Source organism: Loxodonta africana, chromosome 17 (genome assembly GCF_030014295.1).
Source record: "Loxodonta africana isolate mLoxAfr1 chromosome 17, mLoxAfr1.hap2, whole genome shotgun sequence".
NCBI lineage: Eukaryota > Metazoa > Chordata > Mammalia > Proboscidea > Elephantidae > Loxodonta > Loxodonta africana.
Genome location: NC_087358.1, coordinates 66,366,404 through 66,385,300, shown reverse-complemented (window position 1 = coordinate 66,385,300; position 18,897 = coordinate 66,366,404). Strand labels below are relative to the sequence as shown.

General features: G+C 42.9%; 1 protein-coding gene across 18 annotated transcripts in view; it reads left to right on the top strand.

Annotated features, from left to right (window-relative positions):
* RUBCNL (rubicon like autophagy enhancer) overlaps positions 1-18,897 on the top strand; it is a 163,188-nt gene that overhangs the window by 68,163 nt on the left and 76,128 nt on the right. For 5 of the 18 annotated variants that reach the window (XM_064270111.1, XM_064270113.1, XM_064270108.1 and 2 more), the window contains exons 12-14: positions 8,185-8,338; positions 9,305-9,395; positions 12,754-14,548. The exons of 8 other annotated variants lie outside the window; for them this stretch is intronic. In XM_064270111.1, the coding sequence (XP_064126181.1) occupies positions 8,185-8,338; positions 9,305-9,395; positions 12,754-12,947 (439 nt within the window). In that variant the 3' untranslated portion in view covers positions 12,948-14,548. Of the gene's footprint in view, positions 1-8,184; positions 8,339-9,304; positions 9,396-11,547; positions 12,030-12,753; positions 14,549-18,897 lie in introns of those variants that run through there. 5 more of the 18 variants (XM_023551300.2, XM_064270121.1, XM_064270112.1 and 2 more) reach the window with 4 other exon arrangements.

Below are 18,897 nucleotides of genomic sequence, written 5' to 3'. Positions count from 1 at the left end.
AGAGGGGTCAGGAATCCTCCAGGCAGAGGAGGCAGCAAATACCCTCTACCTCCCAGGCTGTCTGGAGAATTAAGCAGGGTTTGGCATTACTGGGAATTCTATGAGTAGCACAAATAGTTATATGCTTGGCTACTAACAAGAAAACTGGCCATTTAAGTCCACCTAGAGGCACCTGGAAGAAAGTCCTGGCCATCTTCTTTCTAAAGGTCACAGACATGGAAACCCTATGGAACAGAGTTCTACTCTGACCCAGATGGGAATTCTGCCCCCTGGTAACAACTAATAAGCTTTGGTCTCCATGTCTTTGCTGGTTGTAGATATTTTACATAAGTGGAATCATACACGGTCCTTTTGTATCTGACTTATTTCATTCAGCATAATGCTTTTAAGGTTCATGTCACAGCATGAATCAGGATCCATTCTCTTTATAAAAACCAAAAACCCGCTGCTGTGGAGTCGATTCCGACTCCTAGCAACCCTGTAGGACAGAGTAGAACTGCCCCATAGGGTTTCCAAGGCTGTAAATCTTTACAAAAGCAGACTGCCACATCTTTCTCCTGCGGAGTAACAGGTGGGTTTGAGCCACTGATCTTTTGGTTAGCAGGCAGGTGCTTTTGGGTTGTTTCTGCCTTGTCACTGTTGTGAATAATGCTGCAATGAAGACTTGTGTACAAGTGTCTGTTTGAGTCAGTTCTTTCGGGTAGATACCTGGAAATGGAATTGCTGGGTCATATGGTACTTTTATGTTTAACTTTTTGAGGAACCACCAAACTTTTCCACAGTGGCTGCACCATTTTACAATCCTGTAAAAAATGGGTGAGGGTTCCAGTTTCTCCACATTCTCACCAACACTTGTTAACTTCCACTTTTTCTGATAATAGCCATCATAGTGGCAGTGAAGTGGTAGGTTGTGGTTTTGATTTGCATTTCTGTAATTTAAGATGTTGAGCATCTTTTCATGTGCTTGTTGGCCATTTGTATATCTTCTTTGCTGGAATGTATATTCAAGTCCTTTGTCTACTTTTTTTTTCTTTGAATACTTTATTGTGCTTTAGGTGAAAGTTACATACCAAATTAGTTTTCCATTCAGTAATTCATATGCAAATTATTCTGTGACATTGGTTGCAGTCTCCACAATCTGTCAGCACTCTCCCCATTTCCACCCTGGGTTCCCCATTTCCATTCAGTTTCCCTACCCCTCCCTGGCTTCTCATCTTTGTTTTTGGGCAAATGTTGCCCTTTTCGTCTCATGTAGTTGGTTGTTCTATGGGGCGTATTCCTCACGGATGTTATTATTTTTCAGACCAGTCTGTAATTTGGCTGAAAGGTGGCCTTTAGGAGTGGCTTCAGTTCCAAGTTGGAAGGGTGTCTTAGGGCAAAAGTCTTGGGGATTTCTCCAGTCTATCAGATCAGTAAGTTTAGTCTTTTTATGAATTTGAATTTTGTTTTACCTTTTCACCCATTCTAACTGGGACCTTCTATTGTGTTTCTGGTCAGAGTGCTTGGTACTAGTAGCCGGGCACCATCCAGTTCTTCTGGTCTCAGGCTAGAGGAAGCTGTGATTCAGGTGGGCCATTTTCCTTTGGACTAATTGGTTCTTTGAGTCTTCGGTTTTCTTCACTGTCCTTTGCTCCAGATGGGACGAGACCAATAGTTGTATCTTAGATGCCCACTTGCAAACTTTTAAGACCCCAGATACTACTTGCCAGCCTAGGATGTGGAACATTATCTTTATGAACTATGTTATATTAATCGACCTAGATGTCCCCCGAGACTATGGTCCTTAGCCTTCAAGCCCAGTAGCTCAGTCCTGCGAGATGTTTGCTTATGTCTAAGAAGTTACCATAACTGTGGCCCCTATGTGCTTCATTATGTATATAAATATACATGTAGCACATACAAATATTTATGTAGAAATAGTCACAGCCATACCTACATATGTACTTGAGTGTATTCCTCTACGACTTCCCACACCTATTTAGCGTACGTACATACTTTTTTATATACCTATGTGTGTGTATTATATATATATATGTGTGTGTGTGTATATATATATATATATATATATATATATATACCTATGTAGAATGGGAATTCCGGAACACTTAATTGTGCTAATGAGGAACCTTTACATAGATCAAGAGGCAGTTGTTCAGACAGAACAAGGAGATACTGATTGGTTTAAAGTCAGTAAAGGCGTGCGTCAGGGTTGTATTCTTCACCATACCTATTTAATCTGTATGCTGAATGAATTCTGTGAGAAGCTGGACTATATGAAGAAGAACGGGGCAACAGGATTGGAGGAAGACTCATTATCTGCGTTATGCAGATGACATAAGCTTGCTTGCTGAAAGTGAAGAGGACTTGAAGCACTTACTAATGAAGCTCAAAGACCACAGCCTTCAGTATGGATTGCACCTCAACATAAAGAAAACAAAAATCCTCACGACTGAACCAATGAGCAACGTCATGATAAATGGAGAAAAGATTGAAGTTGTCAAGGATTTCATTTTACTTGGATCCACAACCAACAGCCATCGAAGCAGCAGTCAAGAAATCAAAAGATGCATTGCGTCGGGTAAATCTGCTGCAAAGGACCTCTTCAAAGTGTTGAAGAGCAAAGATGTCACCCTGAAGACGAAGGTGCGCCTGACCCAGGCCATGGTATTTTCAGTCGCATCGTATGTATGTGAAAGCTGGACAGTGAATAAGGAAGACCGAAGAAGAGTTGACGCCTTCGAATTGTGGTGTTGGTGAAGAATATTGAATATACCGTGGACTGCCAAAAGAACGAACAAATCTGTCTTGGAAGAAGTGCGGCCAGAATGCTCCTTAGAGGCAGGGATGGCGAGACTGCGTCTTACATACTTTGGACATGTTGTGAGGAGGGATCAGTCTCTGGAGAAGGACATCATGCTAGGCAAAGTACAGGGTCAACAGAAAAGAGGAAGACCCTCAACGAGGTGGTTTGACACAGTGGCTGCAACAATGAGCTCAAGCATAACAACGACTATAAGGATGGCGCAGTACCGGGCAGTGTTTCATTCTGTTTGTGCATAGGGTCGCTATGAGTCGGAACCGACTCGACCGCACCTAACAACAACATATACCTATGTTTCTACTTACAAATTATTGTTTGTTATTACTGTTGTTACAGGATTGTATATGTTACAGTATTTACCATGGTTGCCCTTTGTTCTTACGAATTTCTCAGTGTCTTCCTTTGCCTTGGTCACTTTGTGCTGACTTCCCCCACACTGTATATTGCCTTTCCCTTCACCAGAGTTAACATGTGCCTATCTATTTAGTGATCCTCCCTCCCCTCCCCCATCCCTGGCAATCATCAAAGGATGTGTGTAAACCTATTCTTGACTTTTTATAATAGTGGTCTCATGCAGCATTTGTCCTTTTGTGATTGACTTACTTCACTCAGCATAATGTTCCACAGTTCATCCATGTTGTGAGATGTTTCAGAGTCATCGTTGTTCTTTTTCATTGTGTAGTATTGCATAGTATGTATGTACCACAATTTGTTTTTCCATTAATCCATCGATGGACATTTAGGTTTTTTCCATCTTTTTCCTATTGTGACTAATGCTGCAATGAACATGGATATGCATATGTCCGTTCATTTCACAGCTCTTATTTCTCTAGGGTATATACGGAGGAGTGGGATTGCTGGATCATACGGTATTTCTATTTTTAGCTTTTTAAGGACGTGCTGTATTGTTTTACATGTGGTTCTACCCTTTTACACAACCTCGCCAGCATTTGTTGTTTTCTGATCATTGCCATTCTTGCCAGGGTGAGATGGTATCTTATTGTAGTTTTGATTTGCGTCTCTCTAATGGCTAGTGGTTGCGAGCATCTTTGCCTGTATTTTTTGGCCCCCTGAATGTCTTCTTTGGTGAAGTGTCTATTCATATCCTTTGCCAGTGTTTTGATTGGATCGTTTATCTTTTTTGTTGTTCAGGTGTTGAAGTTTTGTATAAATTTTAGAGATTAGACCCCTGTCAGATATGTCATTGCAAAAAATTTTTCCCAGTCTGTCAGTTCTCTTTTTACTCTTTTGGCGAATTCTTTTGATGAGCGCAAGTATTTAATTTTTAGGAGGTCCCAGTTATCTAATTTATTTTCTGCTGTTTGTGCATTTTTGGTTATGTTTGATAGTCTATTTATGCCATAAATTAGGACCCCTAGCTTTGTCCCTATGTTTTCTTCCATGAACTTTATGGTTTTGGGTTTAACATTTAGGTCTTTGATCCATTTCGAGTTAGTTTTTGTGTATGGTGTGAAGTATGGATTCTGTTTCATTTTTCTGCAAATGGATATCGAGTTTTGCCAGAACCATTTGTTAAAGAGAGTGTGTCTTCCCCATTTGATGGACTTTGACTCTTTGTGACGATAGCTGTCCATAGCTGGGTGGATTTATTTCTGGATTCTCAATTCTGTTCCATCGATGTATGTGTCTGTCATTGTACCAGTACCAAATGGTTTTGAGTACTGTGGCTGTATAGTAGGTTTTGAGATTGGGAAGTGTAAGGCCTCCTACTTTGTTCTCCTTCAATAACGCTTTAGCCATATAGAGTCTTTTTCCTTTCCATATAAAGTTAGAAATTACTTTTTTCATTTCACTAAAGAATGTTGTTGGAATTTGGATTGCATTTATCTATAGATCGCTTTGGGTAGTATTGACCTTTTCACAACGTTAAGTCTTCCTATCCATGGGCATGGTATGTTTTTCCATTTTTGTAGGTCTCTTTTGGATTCTTGCAGTAGTGTTTTGTAGTTTTCCTTTGTATGGTCTTTTATGTACCTAGTTAGATTTATTCCTAAGTATTTTATCTTTGGGGAGGTAAAGTAAATAGCATTGTTTTCCTGATTTCCTTGTCAGATTCGCTTTGTTAGAGTAGAGGAATCCAACTGATTTTTGTATCCTGCTACTTTGCTGAACCCTTCTATTAGTTTCAGTAATTTCTTGTGTGCTCTCAGGACTTTCTATGTATAGGAACACGTCAGCTGTGAATAGGAGGTAGTTTTACTTCTTCCTTACCAATTTTTGTGCCTTTTAGTTCCCTTTCTTGCGTTCTTGCTTTAGCTAGGACTTCCAGTACAGTGTTGAATAAGAGTGGTGATGAAGGACATCCTTGTCCGGTTCCTGTTCTGAAGGGAAATGCTTTCAGTCTCTCTCCATTGAAAATTATGTTGGCTGTTGGATTTGTATATTTACCCTTAATTATGTTGAGGGATTTCCCTTCTATTCCTCTTTTGCTGAGAGTTTTTATCAGGAAAGGGTGTTTTATCAAATGCCTTTTCTGCATCGATTGAGATGATCATGGGATTCTTTTCCTTTGTTTTATTTATGTAGTGAGTTACATTGATTGATTTTTTAATGTTGAATCATCCTCGCATCCCTGGTATGAACCCCACTGATCATGATATATTATCATTTTTTTATATGCTGTTGAATTCTATTGGCTAGAATTTTGTTGAAATTTTTTTGTGTCTATATTCATGAGGGATGTTGTGTTATGTAGTTAGGTGCTGTCGAGTTGGTTCCGACTCATAGCAACCCTATAGGACAGAGCAGAGTTGCCCCATGGGGTTTCCAAGATGCTGCTGGTGGATTTGAACTGCCAGCCTTTCAGTTAGCAGCCCACTTGATCATGATGTATTTTTTTTTTTTTAGGATATGCTGTTGAATTCTATTGGCTAGAATTTTGTTGAAAATTTTTTGTGTCTATATTCATGAGGGATATTGGTCTCTAATTTTCTTTAGTAGTGTCTTTGCCTGGCTTTGGTATCAGGGTTATGCTAGCTTCATGAAATGAGTTAGGGGGTATTCCTTACTTTTGTATGTTCTGGAATAGTTTGAGTAGAATTGGTGTCAACTCTTCTCTGAGTGTTTGGTAGAATTCTCCAGTAAAGCCACCTGGGCCAGGGCTTTTTTTTGGAAGTTTTTTTTTATGACCTCTTCAGTTTTTTCATTCGTTATGAGTCTGTTTGGATTTTCTACCTCAGTTTGTGTTAGTTTAGGTAGATAGTGTGTTTCTAGAAATGTGTCCATTTCTTCTAGGTTTTCGAATTTGTTGGAGTACAGTTTTTCATAATATTCTGTTATGATCCTTTTTATCTTAGTTGGTTCTGTTGTAATATCACCCATTTCATTTCTTACTTTGTTTACTCACAACTTCTCGTGCTTTCCCTTTGTCATTTATTGACAGATTTATTGTCAAATTTATTTATCCTTTCAAAGAACGAATTTCTGATCTTACTGATTCTTTCTATTGTTTTTTCTGTTTTGTTTATTCTGCTCTAATCTTTATTATATCCTTTCTTCTGGTGACTGTGGGCTTCTCTTGATGCTCTTTTTCTGTTTGTTTGAGTTGTGGGGTTAAGCTATTGATTTTGATCCTTTTTTTTTTTTTTTGATGTGTGCATTTACTGCTTTAAATTCTCCTCTGAGCACTGCTTTTGCTGTGACCCAAAGGTATTGGCATCTTGTGTTTTCATTCTCATTTAATTCTAGGAATTTTTAAATTTCATTTTTAATTTCTTCTGTTACTCAGTGGTTTTAAAGGAAGGTGTTATTCAGCTTCCATGTATTTGATTTTTTTCCTTGTTCTTCCTGTTATTGATTTCTAACCTTACAACATTGTGATCAGAGAAGATGCTTTGTATTATTTTGATGTTTTTTAATTTATTGAGGCTTGCTTTGTGGCCTAAAATACGGTCTTTTCTGGAGAATGATCCATGTGCATTGGAGAAGAATGTGCTCTGTGCCGCTCTCGGTTGGCAAGTTCTGTGTGTGTCAGTGAGGTCGGGTTGGTTGATTGCGTTGTTCAGATCTTATGTTTCTTTGCTGAGTTTCTTTCTCATTGTTCTGTCATTTATAAAAAGTGGTGTGTTAAAAAGTCTCTTACTATTATCATGGAACTGTCTATCTCTCTTTTCAATATGGTTTTATGTATTTTGGAACTTTGTCTTTGGGTACGTAAGTAATCATTATGGTTACATCCTCTTGGTGGATTGACCCTTTAATCATTATATAATGCCCTTCCTTGTCTCTTACAATGGATTTTGACTTAAAGCCTGTTTTATCAGAGATTAATATTGCCACTCCTGCTCTTTTTTGGTTGCTGTTTGCTTGATACTTCTTTTTTCTGTCCTCTGATTTTTATCCAGTTTATGTCTTTATGTCTGAGGTATGTCTCTTATAGGCAATATATTGATGGGTCCTATTTTTTTATCCATTCTGCCACTCTCTATCACTTGATACATTTAAGCCACTTAAATTCAGTGTGATTATTGATAGGTATGAATTTACTACTGTCATTTTGTTATGCTTTTTTTTTGTGTGTGTGTTGCTGGTTTCTTTGTTCCTGTCTCCTCATACAAGAAAGCTGCCCACTTTGTCCCAAGATAACCATGCTGTGCTGGGCCCGTTGGCAAAGTGCTGAGTATCCATGTACCTCCAACTCTGCTGTTTTCTTCCTGTTTCTCCTTCTGCTTGGAGTTTGGTCTAATTCTTCATCCTTCCATTTGATGTTCAGGGTTCCGAGGTTGTCATCTGTATCTGTTTCAGTTGGTTTCTCCGTAACGTAGGGGGATGTTCTGGTGCGTCAGCCTAAGTCGCCATCTTGGGCTCAATCCTTTGCCCATTTTTTGATTGGGTTGTTTGTCTTTTTGTTGTTAAGTTTTAGAGGGTCTTTATATATTCTGGATATTAAGCCTAAACCTTTATCAGGTATATGGTTCCCAAATATTTTCTCCCATTCTGTAGATTGTCTCTTAACTTTGTTGATAAAGTCCTTTGATGCACAAAAGCTTTTATTTTGATGACGTTCACAGGCTACACATTTTTAAACCCTGAAAAACAAATATTCAGGGTTTTCCTTTTGCTATATGAGTGCATGGGAAAACTACAAGGGACACGTTTCTCTGCTTTTTCAGCTTTTTGAAGGAAGCATCTATGGAATTTTAATTTCAAGGCCCCCAAGCAAACTTGGAAAAGGTAGCGTGGTGCTGACAAGGTTAGGTCTTTTTCTTGGGAAGATTTCTTTTTTTTTTTTTTAAAATGAGTTAAAATAAGTGTGAGTGCCAGGAGAAAACAACAGGCCTCGGTTCTCTCCCGGCTGCTATATGGGTGGATCCTGGAATTCCTTTTTGTTTCCTCTCTGGCAGCACATTAAAGGAGTTTGAGCAGGTGCCGAGACACTTGACTGATGAACTCCACCTGTTATCCCTGGATGACCTAGTCAGGATCAAGAGAGGGCTGATGGTGCCCCTGCTGAAGGAGCTTCTGAAGGCTTCCCTTGCACATGTGGCCAGCTGTGAGGTGAGGGTTTGCTGGGGATAGGTGCATCCCTGAACTGTCCCTTATATGCCAGGGCTATGTTGGGGTGTTCTGCACATTGCATGCTTTAACCCTCACAAGTCCCATGGGAAGTGCTGGCAGTACCATTTATGAGTGAGAAAACTGAGGCTCAGAACCAGCATCATCCTGCCGGTAGGTGGCAGTGTGGGAATGCAAGGCTAATCTTGGTCAGCTGACTTCTTAGCCTGGGCGCCTGGCCCTGCCTGGGGCCTCCCTCAATTCCTACTCTGCCCTCTGCTGCCAGGTACAGCTACGTGGACTCAGGAGCAACGAACAGGAGGCTCCATGTCTACATAGATCAAAGAATTGTACTGTAGAAATTAGGAAAAAAAAGACCATTTAAGAATGCATGTTTAAAGTCTGACACAAAAGGAGAAATACTGTCTATGAGCCCACTTACCTGAAATTTCTAGAATAGACATGCATAGAGACAGAAGTTTATTAATGGCTGAAAGGGGCTGGGGCGGGGAGAGGAGGGGTGAACGGGGAGTTGTTATTTCAGAGGCGCTGAGTTTCCACCTAGGGAGACGGAAAAACATTTGGAAATGGCTGGTGGTGATGTTTGTACAACGTGGTGAAAGTAATTAATGCCACTGAATTGTACACTCGAAAATGGTTAAAATGGCAAATATTATATACCATATATATACTATTATATACCATAATAAAAAAAAAAAAAACGAAGAAAAAATGAACACATTTAAAATCATGGTCTTTGGTGCCCCCAGCTGCCTTGGTGTGAGCTTTCTCTGTGCAGAATCGGTGTGCATTTACTGTGCAGGAGACAAGATCCATTTGCTGCTGGAGGCCAGAATCATAGATACTGAAAAACCGATGCTCATGAAGCTCTGTAAGGTGGCAGCTCACTTCTCCATGCAGAGAGACTTTTCCAGTGAGGACTTTAACCTGTTGACTCTTCCCTCCCAGCTCTGTCAAGGAAGGGGCTTCATTTGTGAATTTTGCCGGAGTGCGGCTGTCATCTTCCCCTTTCAGACCACAACGTGTAGAAGATGTTCAGGTATCTTTACGCGCAACGTCCCTTCTTTAAGTATAAGGAGCCTGGTGTATGCTGATATGTTGGATTGGAGGTAATAGAGTTTTGGTGCACACACACACAAATACCAAACCTGTTGCCCTTGAGTCAGTTCTGACTCGTGGCAACCCCATGTGTTACAGTGTAGAGCTGCTCCATGGGTTTTTTTTTTTTTTTCCTGTAATCTTAATGGAAGCAGGTTGCTGTGGGTTAGAATCACTAACCTTTAGGTGAGCAGTTGAGCACAAACCATTTGCACCACCTTGTGCGGGGGAGAGATGAAGGATGAAGCCTTATGATACAGGGTTTGCATAGAGGAAGTGGTCCCTTTTTGCTTGTGCCCCAGTTTTTCTATATCAGAGGTGGACAAACCATGGCCTGCTCCATGCTTCTGTAATTGGAACATAGTCACACCCAATTTTTAAGTATTGTCTCTGGCTGCTTTTGTGCTACCACAGCAGAGTTGCATAGTTGTTACAGAAACCATACCACCTATAAGGCCTAAAACACTTACTATCTGGCTCTTTATAGAAAAGGATTGCCGACCCTTGCCTGTGGTGTTAGCACCTGAGGAATGCCGTGCTCTCTAAGCTGTCTCGTGGGAGAGAACTGGGGCATTAATTCTGCCATTTCTCCGATATGGGCAGGCTTGCCCTGGGGTCCCTCTAGTGTTGTCTCTGTCATGGGTTGCATTATGTCCCCCAAACTATGTGTTGAAGCCCTGACCCCTAAACCTGTGGATGCGATCCCGTTTGGAAGTAGGGTTTTCTCTGTTATGTTAATTAGTCCATAGAGTATGTCCTAAACCTAATTACTTCTGAGTCATAAGGAGCAGCCTAGACACAGAGACAAGCAAGCACAAACTGGGGAATACAGACAGCATACGAGGATCACCAAGGAACTGTGAAACACTGGGGCTACAGAAGCTGATGGAAACAAGGATCATCTCCCAGAGCTGACAGAGAGAGACTTCCCCTAGAGCCAGTGCCCTGAATTCAAACTTCTAGCCTTCTAAACTCAGAAAATACATTTCTATTCTCTAAAGCCGTCCACTCGTGGCATTTCTGTTGCAGCAGCACTAGGGGGCTGGCACGTTAGTCATTATTACAGGGCGGGTGTCAGTGTGCAGAGAGTTCACTGGGGTGTGTTCCCAGGCCTCACACTTGTAGGGAGTGAAGGCAGCAGGATCGGGCAGAGGAGGAAGTTGCAGCAAAGGCCTCAACACATCTGGGAGCTCTGGAGCCAGGATGGCCCTTCAGCATCGTCCCAAGTTGGGGCAAGGGGGCCTTTAAACCCCACATTGACCATCACTGGGTGCAGGCTGGCCCCAGGAAGGGGCGGGACCTTGGGTGAGGCAGTTCTTTCCATTCGGGGCTATTTCCAGAGAAGGGAGGTGGCCCCTTGAGAGCCATCAGCCAGCAGCATCTCAGCAGCTGGGGAACGCATGCCTCAGTCCTCTTTGATCAGGGGTGCACCACAGTGTCCACTACATCAGGCTTTCTGACCTCATGTCACAACCCATTTGGGATTGATAATTGCTGTGAGTTTCAACCTGACTGGGGCTTTGTTTTTATAAAACCCTGGAGTCTTAGTCTCCTAGTGCTTCCATAACAAAATACCCCAAAGTGGGGGCTTTAAAGAACAGAAATCTATTTTCTAACAGTTCTGAAGGCTGGAAGTCCAAATCAGGGTCTCGGCCAGGTTAAGTCCTTCTGGGCGCTTTGAGAGAGGAAGTGGTTGGTGCTGCTGTCCTGGATCCTGGTGGCTGCTGGCAGATCTGGATATTCCTTTGCCACTTATAGATGCATCTGCCTCCGCCACCACAGGCCGCCTGTCTTCCTCTTAGGTGACTCCCCTTACCTGCGCTGCTCCCGTTTTATGAGACACCGTTCAGAAGGGCTTAGGGTTAGGATCCACCTGACTCAAGTATGACGAATATAAGTTAACTGATAACAAAAGAAAAACCCTATTTTCAAACAAGGTCACGTTCACAGCTCCAGGGGTTCGGACTTCCACGTGTCTTTCTAGAGTACACGGTTCCGTCAGACTCCCCTCCCACCCCAGGACGGGGATGAGCGTCTGTACAGATGGGAGAAAACAAGGTCGCCCTTGGCTGACCTCTCGCTCTTGCTCGCAGCGTGCAGAGCCTGCTTTCACAAGCAGTGTTTCCGGTCCGAGTGCCCCCGGTGCGCCAGGATGGCAATGAGGAGAAGACTGGAGAGGCTGCCTTCCGCAGCGACGTGATACCCGGAACACGGCGGAAAAGACTGTTGATACAGCTTATGACGGCTCCAGTTTGTGTCTGTTATTGATAACATTGTTTTAAATCTTGGGTCTTGTATAGTTAGGAAAAAAAAAAAGCTGGCCAGTGTTCTCTTCATTGTATATATTTGATGCTTTAAAAGAATGGGAATTCTTTGTTATTACGTTGTTTACTGGTGGTTGTTTACAAATGCTCAGTGGTTTTGCTGCTATTGGTTGTGGTTCTAGAGTTTTTTGATGCTTCTTAAATTGTATTTGAACAGTTGTATTTAACTAATGTTAGAGCCTGTATTTGATGGATTGTAACTGACAAGATTAATTACCCAGTTTCTCTTCCTTTGAAGCTTGTTTGGTGAAACTGTTGAGTACTTTCAATGAAAAAAATGCAACCCAAAATCTGTTGCTCAGGCTTTTTTTTTTTTCTTTAAGAAAAAGATGTCTCCTGGATGTAGTGTTATTTTTAAATGCCATTTTGTTAATCGTAATCAATCTTAACACATTTTATTTATTCCAGGTTTTGTGTAGAGAGGACGCGTTATTTCGGCTGTCATATCTGTTTCAAAGCGAGTTTGAGGTGCTTAGCGGTGCTCTGAGATCCGGTCCAGGTTCCATTCAAAGCAGCTGTCTCTAGATGGTGCTCTTTCTGATGGCACAAATCAGACTTGTATTTGTCAGCTCTGTTGCACACACACAAGTCCCTGGGTGGCACAAACGGTTTGTGCTCAGCTACTAATCGCAAGGTTGTTGGTTCGAACTCATCCAGCAGTGCCGTGGAAAAAAAGGTCTGGCAATCTGCTCCCATAAAGATTACGGTCAAGAAAATTCTGTGGAGCTCAGTTCTATTCTGTAACACATGAGGTTGCCATGGGTCCTGATTAACCAGATGGCAACAGGTGTGTTTGTTTATGTGTTTGTTTTCTAATTGTATATACTTTGCTAAGTCAGAGCGGTGAGTAGAATTTCATCCCTGCCCTTTAGGATCTTGCCTTGTACATATAAAACTGAATATAAGGTGTTTGGAGACTTAAAAGAAAACGTAGGAAATACTTTTAATGAACACTGTGGTTCTGTTTGTTGTTAGTTGCTGTCAACTCACCTTCAACTCGTGGTGACCTTACGTACAACAGAACGAAATGCTGCTTGGTCCTGTGTCATCTTCATAATCACCAGCATATCCAAGTCCATCCTTGTGGCTATTGTGGCAACCATTCCCACAGAGGGCCTCCCTCACCCTTGCTGGCCCTCTGCTTCACCAAACAAGATGTCCTTCCCTAGCAGTTGATTGCTGCTGGTGACACATATAAATCAAGCAAGTCAGACAATGTTCTATCATGATCCATAAGATTTGCATTGGCTAATTTTCAGAAATAGATCACCAGACTTTTCTTCCTAGGCTTACTCCCGAAGCTCTGCCGAAACCTGCCCACCACGGGTAACCCTGCTGGTATTTGAAATACTGGTGACATAACTTCTAGCATGCAAGCCACCACAGTACCACGAACTGACGGATGGGTGGTAGGTTTCATCCTTACCCATTGCTTATATTCCCAGTAAGGAATTGTGGTATGTGTCTATTTCTTACAACAGCTCTATGAGCTAAATGTCAGTATCTCCATTTTACAGGTAAGGAAACTGAGGCTTAGAGAAGAGAAATGACTGGCCTAGGTTCCCACAAGTAGTGTGTGGTAGAGCTGAAGTTGGCATTTTAGTCTGTCTGCCTCCAAAGCCCTTGTTCTAAGCTCCTGCTTTCTCTGTAGTATCTGCTGGGGCAAAACCAACTTTCCCTTGTAAGTGCTGCTCTAACCTAAGGGCTTCCTTATATCTTGTGTGGGTTTGAGGACATTGCTGTGGTGTAAGCATTGCTTAAAAGGCCTGTGTTCAGGGCTTCTGTTTTTGTGAGGCACCGCTGAGAGCGCCTGCTACACATTGTTGTTCTTAAGGAAGAGTGCATTGCAGCTGCAAAGGAAGCCACGCTCTTGATGCTTGTTTTTGAGGAAGAATGAGGCCGTTGAAATAGCTGTACTACAGGTTTGTCTGAGACTTGGTTCCTCTCCGCTGTGGTGGTGGAGGCTTCTTCCCAGTAAGGTCCTGCTAGAATGGGAAGTGACCCCCAGCCCATGCGCCACACGCAGGAGGGAAGTTGTAGTTGTGACACATTTGCGCTTTAATGGGATTTACTTGGTGCTTGGCTTTTCTATTTAACTCTTCCTTGGCTGCCAGAGGAAGACCAGTGCTTGGTGTTTCTAATTGTCTTAGTTGCCTGGTGCTGCTCTAACAAAAATACCACAAGTGAGTGGCTTTAAAGAACAGAGATTTATTTTCTTACAGTTCCGGGGACTAAAAGTCCATATCAGGGTATCAGTCTTGTCAATTTCTTTCTTGTTGGTAGCCCTGGGTGTTCCTTGGTTCCTTGGCTTGTAGACAGTCCTCACATGGTACCTGTCTTCCTCGTGTGTGTCTCTTTGTGTCTGTCCTGGTCTTTTTATAACCCAGAAGTAGTTAGGTTTAGGATTCTTGATACACTCACGTGACCTCATTGACATAATGAAAGAAATCTCCTATTTCCAAATAGGGTCACAGCCACAGGTCCAAGGGCCAAGAATTAATTCAGCACATAGTACTGGGGGATACAGTTCAGTCAATACCACCCATCATACCATCACCCACCGTGAAGCATCGAGTTACAGGGCCGTGATTCTCAGTGATTAATTTTCTGCCTCTTCCCTGTTCACTTAGCTTGAGTAACATTATTTACCGTCACGATTCTCAGCTGTGGGCAGAGAGTTACACCATCTCGAAGCGTGTGGATGTGGGCTGAGGAGCACCAGCCATCCCATAGGCATCCTGGTGTGTTGACCTGGGGAGAATGTGTGGATGAGGCCACAGGGAGGCTGGCTGGAACCCTAGGGAATGTTTATATATGGGGGCTGAAGGAGTGAGTGGTGAAGAAAGGGAGGAGCCCAGTGTCACAGACCCCAAGAGAGTTTCGAGGGCAGGTAAAAATATCAAAGGCTGCAAAAAGATCTGAGAGCTGTTTCTAGTGAAATGTAGTTGTTGTTAGCTGCCACCCAGTGGACCCTGACTCGTGGGGACCCCATGTACAAGGGAACATAACCCTGCAGGGTCCTGCACCATCCCTGTGATTGGTTGCAGCTCTGACCATTGTGATTCATAAGGGTTTTCATTGGCTGATTTTTGAAGTAGATCACCAGGCCTTTCTTCCTAGTCTTTGTCTGGAAGCTCTGCTGAAATCTGTTCAGGATCGTATAACACGCAAGCCTCCTCTGACAGACAGGTGGTGGCTGCACATAAGGTGCATTGCCAGGAATCAAACCTGGGTCTCCTGCATGGAAGGTGAGAGTTCTACCCCTGAACCACCACTGCCTCGCTCCAGTGGAATGGTGGGGGTAAAAACAGGTGCCAGTTTAAGGGGAAGAGAGTGTGTGTATGTGCATGCATGTGCGTGACGTATTGCAAAATGAGTGTATATTTGGGTCATGAGGCAGAAAGGAGGGGAAAGACCCACTATTGACATTTGCAGAGCCTGGGCGGGAGTACAAATGGTAGCCCACATGCTGTATATCTACTTAAAAATTAAACCAAATATGCTTTATCCTTGATGAATTGTTGCTATCGAGTTGATTCCTACTCATGGCAACCCCACGTGTGCACAGTAGAACTGCCCCATAGGGTTTTCATGGCTGTGACCCTTATTCGGATGCAGGTCTTCCGAAACACCTCTGGGTAGGTTCAAACTGCCAACGTTTTAGCTAGTAGTTGAGTGCGTAATCATTTGTGCTACCTAGGGATCCTACATGATAAATATAACTTTGTAATTATCCAGAAGGGGAGGCTTGAACTTCAAAATCTCAGCTCCTGGCTGCCCCACTCTGGAGCACCGTGACCTGGGGACAGCTGGCATCAGCCTGAGACCCGCCTCCTTTCTCTGCCCATCCCTGCTCCATCCCACACACAGCCGCCCTTGGCTGCCCCTTGGTCCTAGTGGGGGCAGCACACTTTATCTTCGAGGGTTGGCCCAAGGGAAGAGTTCTGAGAAGACCCTGAAGGTGAGCTTGGGGCCATATGGGCAGGGAATGCTGGCGTCCCAAGTATCCTGGATGTTGCAGACGGTTAACACACTTGGCTGCTAACCGAAAGGTTGGAGGTTTGAGTCCACCCAGAGGTGCCTCAGAAGAAAGGCCTGGTGAAATACTTTAGAAAAATCAGCCATTGAAAACCCTATGGAGCACAGTTCTGCTCTGACACACATGGCGTTGTCATGAGCTGGAGTTGATGACAAATGGTTAAGAGCTCGGCTGCTACCCAAAAGGTCAGCTGTTTGAACCCATCAGCTGCTCCTTGGAACCCCCCTGGGGCAGTTGCACTCTGTCGTATAGGGTTGCTGTGAGTCGGAATCCACTCGATGGCAACAGGTTTTGTTAGTTTAGAGCATCATCTAGAAGGAGGGGTGTGGACTTTGGGTCCCCTCGGCCTGTGGTCACAGCACCTGTAGTCCTCTCTTTCAAGGCTCTAAAGGCAGGACTGAGCCCAAGCAGAGGAGGCAGGGAGAGTGGGAGCACAGAGGCAGACACAGCAGGATCAGGGGCAGCCTTGGGAAGACATAAGGCCGGAGACATAGACCAAAACCAAACCAAACCCACTGCTGTCAAGTCGATTCCAACTCAGAGCAACCCTGTAGGACAGAGCAGAGCTGCCCCGTAGGGCTCCACAGGCTGTAAATCTTTACAGATGCAGACTGCCACACCTTGATCCCATGGAGTGGCTGTGGGGGCTCCACAGGCTGTAAATCTTTACAGGTGCAGACTGCCACACCTTGATCCCACGGAGTGGCCGTGGGGCCTCCGCAGGCTGTAAATCTTTACAGGTGCAGACTGCCACACCTTGATCCCACGGAGTGGCCGTGGGGGCTCCGCAGGCTGTAAATCTTTACAGGTGCAGACTGCCACACCTTGATCCCACGGAGTGGCCGTGGGGGCTCCGCAGGCTGTAAATCTTTACAGGTGCAGACTGCCACACCTTGATCCCACGGAGTGGCCGTGGGGGCTCCGCAGGCTGTAAATCTTTACAGGTGCAGACTGCCACACCTTGATCCCACGGAGTGGCCGTGGGGGCTCCGCAGGCTGTAAATCTTTACAGGTGCAGACTGCCACACCTTGATCCCACGGAGTGGCCGTGGGGGCTCCGCAGGCTGTAAATCTTTACAGGTGCAGACTGCCACACCTTGATCCCACGGAGTGGCCGTGGGGGCTCCGCAGGCTGTAAATCTTTACAGGTGCAGACTGCCACACCTTGATCCCACGGAGTGGCCGTGGGGGCTCCGCAGGCTGTAAATCTTTACAGGTGCAGACTGCCACACCTTGATCCCATGGAGTGGCTGTGGGTTAGAACTGCCAGCCTTTCAGTTAGCAGCCGAGCGCTTAACCACTGTACCACCAGGGCTCCTTATAGCCATCCTAGAAGGGGTGAAGTGGTATCTCAGTGGTTTTGATTTGCATTTCCCTAATGATTTATGACACTGAGCATCTTTTTATGTACTTACTGCCATTTGTGTGTCTTTTTTGGAGAAACGTCTGTTCAAGTCTTTTGTACATTTTTAATTGATTTATCTTTTTGTTATTGAGTTGTGGGAATTCTTTATATATTCTGGATATTAAACCCTCAACAGATACACAGTTCCCAAACAATTTCTCCCATTCTGTAAGTTGTCTCTCCACTTTTTTGTTAAAGTCCTTTGATGCACAAAAGTTTTTAATGTTGATGAAGCTCAATTTATCCATTTTGTCTTTTGTTGCTCCTGCTTTTGGTATCATATCTAAGAGCTGGGTCTCAAAACTTTACCCCAATGTTTTCTTCCAAGAGTTTTATGGTTTTAGCTCTTACATTAGGTATTTGATCCATTTTGAGTTAATTTTGATATATGATGTGAGGTGTGGGTCCGGCTTCATTCTTTTGCCTGTAGAGATTCAGTTGTTCTAGCTCCATGTATTAAAGAGACCATTCTTTCTTCATTGAATGGACTTGACACCTTTGCCAAAAATCAATTGGCCAAAGATGTGTAGGTTTATGATTGGAATCTCTGTTCTGTCCCATTCGTCTATATGTCTGTCCTTAACACCGGTACCATACTGTTGATGACGGTAGCTTTATAGTACATATTGAAATCAGAAAGTATCAGTCTGCCTACTTTGCTCTTCTTTTTCCAGATTCGTTTGGCTGTTCAGGGCCCCTTGTACTTCCATATGAATTCGAGGCTTGGCTTTTCCATGATGGCAAAAAAAGCTGTTGGAATTTTGATAGGATTGTGTTGAATCTATAAAACGCTTAATGTAGTATGGACATCTTAACAGTATTAAGCCTTCTAATCCATGAATTCGGGATGTCTTTCCATTTATTTAGATCTTCTTTAATTTCCACCTGTTTAATTTATTCTTAGGTACTGTATTCTTTTAGATGTTGTTGTAAATTTATATTTTTTAATTTCCTCTAAAAAAAAAATTTCCTCTACAGATTGCTAATTGCTGGTGCTTAGAAACTCAAACCAATTTATGTATGTTGACCTTGTACCCTGCAACTTTGCTGAATTTATTTATTAGCTCTAGTGGTTTCCTTGTGAATATTTTGGGATTTTCTATGTGTAGAATTATGTCATTGTGAATACAAATAGTTTTACTTCTTCTTTTCCAATTTAAATTACCTTTTATTTATTTTTCTTGCCTAGTTTTTTTTTTAGTTACTCTAGTTAGAACTCCCAGTAAATTTTAAGTAGCAGTGGCAGGAGCGTCCTTGTCTTGTTCCTGATCTTAGGGGAAGAACTTTCAGACTTTCCCCATTCAGTGTGATGTTTGCTGTGGGTTTTTCACAAATGCCCTTTGTCATATTGAGGAATTTCCCTTCTATTTCTATTTTGTCGACTTTTTTGTTGTTGTTGTTATCATGAAAAGGTGTTGTATTTTGTCAAAAGTCTTTTCTGCATCAGTTAAGATGATCATGTGGTTCTTTTCCTTTGTTCTATTAATGTGGTATGTTACAATGATTCATTTTCTTATGTTTAGCCGCCCTTGCATCCTGGGAATAAATCCTACTTGGTCATGGTGTGTGTCATGGATTGAATTATGTCCCCCAAAAATATGTGTATCAATTTGGCTAGGCCATGCTTCTCCGTATTGTGTGATTGTCTACCATTTTGTCATCTGATGTGATTTTC